A 4,024-nucleotide genomic window follows, 5' to 3' on the forward strand; every position below is an offset into this window, starting at 1 on the left:
CCTCTAGCTCAAAAATTCAGTGAGTTACAGATGTTAAAGCAATAAGTCTTACAACCATAACCAGTCTCCCCTACATGCAGTACTGACTCTCTGCCACGAGGAAAAGTGTGTACATCTGCCTAGAACTTGACGTGGCAGTAAGCACTTTTCCATGACAAAGACCGCTTTTATAAATATGAATGTTGGCGTGGATTTTAGTGTACACATTTTAGTGTAAGTTTTATAAATGAGGCCCCTTTTCTGTAAAGTTCCGCCTCCTCCATACTGTATAAATAATCATCCAAGAGATGTGAAGGCTGCAGAGGCTCTACTGAAGACCTTCAATCTCAGGTAGGATGAATTTAAATTGAATCCTGCTGAATATTGCAAATCTTCAAAGAGTTTAAAATCCATTCATATTAAAAATATGATTATGAATTACATTTAGGCTACTGAAATATTACTTAGCAATTGAAACATTATACTTTAAAACAGTGGTTCCCAACCACGTTCCTGGAGGACCCCCAACAGTGCACATTTTGCATGTCTCCTCAATCAAACACACCTGATTCAGGTCATCAGCTCATTAGTAGCTACTCCAAGACCTGATGTGGGTGTGTCAGACAAAGGACACATCCAAAATGTGCACTGTTGGGGGTCCTCCAGGAACGTGGTTGGGAACCACTGCTTTAAAATATTAAATGGAGGTCAAACTAAAGTTATTAAGCTAAAGTTATAAAGCATGTGTCATTTCTGTGGAGTGCCATTTTGGACCTTCATCAAACATAGACTCAACAGAAATGACACATGCACCTTTAAGAACCTTCATAAAAATGAAATACTGTAATAAAGTTCTGTTGTTAATATTGTTTAGTATAAGCATTAAAATCAGACATTTTTCCTGTTAAGTTTTTTTCAAAAGGTTAATATTCAAAAAATAAAATTTTGGCATAATTAAATGGAAAGCTTATGATCCAATTTCATTTATAGCTTATATATATGATTTACAACATTTTGTTTTTGATTAAGATTTTGCCATGGGTGCCATGAGACTCTTCCTGCTCATCTGTGTCTTCTTGGCGAGCGTCTCTTCTGTGAGAAAACTTAACGATATTGATGACTTAAGAAACACTGGTTATGGAAAGCCTCCTCCACGTCATGGACTCCAATTATTGTACTGGTTTACCCAAAACGTTAATGTTGAGCAAAACAACAATCGTATCTATTTGAATTTTATTCCTGAAGACCATGGATTCCATTTGTTTGAAAATAGAGAGTTCATTCTTCCCCCATTGTGCTGCGGGCAGAGTTACTATGAAGTTGGTAATCTAAATTATCCTGGTGCTAATGCATTGCCAGCCTACGTGTCGAGGCAGTACAGAAATACCAATCTACCAGAAAAAAACATGGACAGGCTTATGATCTCTTTGGACGAAAACAGTTCACCTATATCCAGGGTGTTTATTACAGCACATAACCGGAACAGGAATGACTTTAATATTTCTGACACTTATGAGATTGACCCTGCATTGATCTTGCAGATCAGAGAAACTTCTTGCAACGATTATGGTACTTCTGGAACAACAAATTATGAAGATGAAGATGATAAAACGGAAGAGAATGGATGCCTTGAGTTTTTGTCAAAGACAGAATATAGCAGCACTTATTGTAAGAAAACGGACAACCACCGAGAGAATCGCTCACCCTATTCCCAGTGCAATGAGGGAATTAGATTAAATATTAAAACAACTACACAAGGTAACTCAAAGCTTATATGGGAGAATATTCCTGCTGACCTAATGAAAAAACATGTATACATTGATATTTGCCAAAACACTTATTCCAGTGATACAAATGAAGTTCATACACAGGTCAGGAAACGGTTGAATATTTATGAATCATCTGGGACTTTAGATACTTCTGTCTCCCTGAATGCTGGTCTCCAACCCAGACTGGCACTGGACCCATCATATTTGACTGATTTTTTAAATAAATACATTTGGTATGGACCGGAGTTTGATGGAGCTAATGGAGTGATCCCCATTAGAATAAAGGGGATTGACTCTAAACTGCAGCTCTATGCTGCAGACGGCAAAGCCTGTGCTCGACTCTACATCAAGAAAACCTTCAGTAACTGGTATAATGTTCTTTACTACTCATGGATTGGGTTCTACAAAAGTTCACAAGATAAAAATGACGCCTATTCCACATATCAGTATGCTGTGGAGTTTGCAAGGATTGACGACACTACCATAAAGGATTATGACATTTACCAGTACTATTCTAGTTTGGCTATTGCTCCTGGAGTTCAAATCCGCTTCTTGCTGGACAAGGGATATAACAAAGTTTTAGCACAAACTACGCCCTGGGAGAGTGATGAAAAATCAATTTGTGACAAAGGGAATCCTACACACTCACCATCCGTCTTATCCAAATTTATTTATGAGCCATAGTTCTAGGATGCTAGCAATGTAATTCCTATTAAGATACAGATGTATGATGCTGGTCTGCAGCTCTTCACTAAAGACGGTAAAGCTTGTGTCCTGATAAGTATGACATTTAACACATTGTCCTAATTAACATTGTTAATCACAGATCTCTCTAATATACTGTATCTTAATTTGTTATTAAGAAAATGATTATTAACAGCATTCTTGGCATTTATATTACTATAAAATACTACATTTATTGCAATATATCAGTAATGGGTCATAATCTTACTCTGCTTGTTTTATACAACTGATCTATTAAAATGCATCTATCTAATGGAAGTGAGTCTGTGTCCTTGTTTTGATATTCCATTGGGCAAAACTAAAAAGGTGAATAACTGTATTTTCTCTAGCAGTGGATTTACAGTATACAGTATGTTGGTTTTAAACGTTTGTAAACTTACATCCGTTAGCCCAAAAAACGGATTCTAACGGCTTGGTCAAAAGGAATTCTGCGTGTAAGCCTTTTCAGAATTTTGGTGAAGTTCTCTTAATTTATTGATATCTCATTTTAAATCTGACTCCATGAATAATTTTATCTGACTCCAATTTTAAGTGACTCCATAAAGTGTGTTACGTTTAGAGTTTATCAGCTGATTTTAATATTAGTTGCGATTTCATTTAGATTGTTGATTTTTCTTAGTATCACTTCTTTTCAAATATTCGAGTCACACAGAGGCTAAGCGTCCGGTTTCGCTTGCTCTCACGAACACAGATTTGTCAGTTCTGATATTACAGAGGATTGCAAGGTGAACTATCTTACCTCTAAGTGAGTCACACATGTTTACTCATAACAAAAAGTGTAATTTTAGTGATAGTCACGAAAACTGCAACTTATAATAACAGTAGCAGTCAGAAATCAGGTTTTCCCTCATGCTTGCACTGTTAGACATTTCTGTAATTTGTACAGTTATTTACCATATATCACCCAGTATAATACTGTAAATTCTCTTTACAGTAAATAACATCATGGGAATTTTCTGTGACGTTAGACACCAAATACAGTGATTTCCTGTATTTAAAAAAAATAAAGTATAATACTATATTTACCACAACGGCCTCTTTGGCACAATTGGGATCGACAGGATTTGTTTTAGATTTATATTAGGAACCATCAGTGCTGCGTTGAAAGTTTCACCCGAGAGAAGAGAGCTCACGGTTCCAGAGAACCTATGAGCTGTGTCCAGCACCTGCGAAGATTTTTTCATCCCCTTGAGAACGGCAAACAAGCAAGGTAAGTGTGATTTGAACTAGCCGCGGTTGTCTGCACCCCAATTTTAGCTTGTCAGCATTGGTGATAAAACTGAGGTAACTTAAACCTAATGTTTAATTTTTTAAAAATGAGTTTATTGAATTAGACTAGGAACCAGTGCAGCGTCGTAAGTTTTGCCCGAGGAGAGAGCTCACGGGCACGGCACGGACAACATACTTTAGATAACGTTAGGTTATCATTTGCTTAAGCTTTGGTGCTAAAAACTGAGGTAAACCTAATGTTTTATTTAAAAAAAGGAGTTCATTGAATTAGATTAGGAACCAGTGCAGCGTCGTAAGTTTTG

At 36.7% G+C, this 4,024-nt stretch overlaps 1 protein-coding gene across 1 annotated transcript; it reads left to right on the plus strand.

The window, feature by feature from the left end:
- The first annotated feature begins 298 nt into the window (after positions 1 to 298).
- LOC307127333 (uncharacterized protein) lies at positions 299 to 2,748 on the plus strand. The gene is made up of 2 exons (XM_079818478.1): positions 299 to 330; positions 1,009 to 2,748. Exon 2 carries the CDS (start codon positions 1,017 to 1,019, stop codon positions 2,430 to 2,432), a length of 1,416 nt encoding a protein of 471 aa, XP_079674604.1. The 5' UTR covers positions 299 to 330; positions 1,009 to 1,016; the 3' UTR covers positions 2,433 to 2,748.
- The last annotated feature ends 1,276 nt before the right edge of the window (positions 2,749 to 4,024 follow it).

Source organism: Gobio gobio (assembly GCF_949357685.1).
Source record: "Gobio gobio genome assembly, chromosome: 6".
NCBI lineage: Eukaryota > Metazoa > Chordata > Actinopteri > Cypriniformes > Gobionidae > Gobio > Gobio gobio.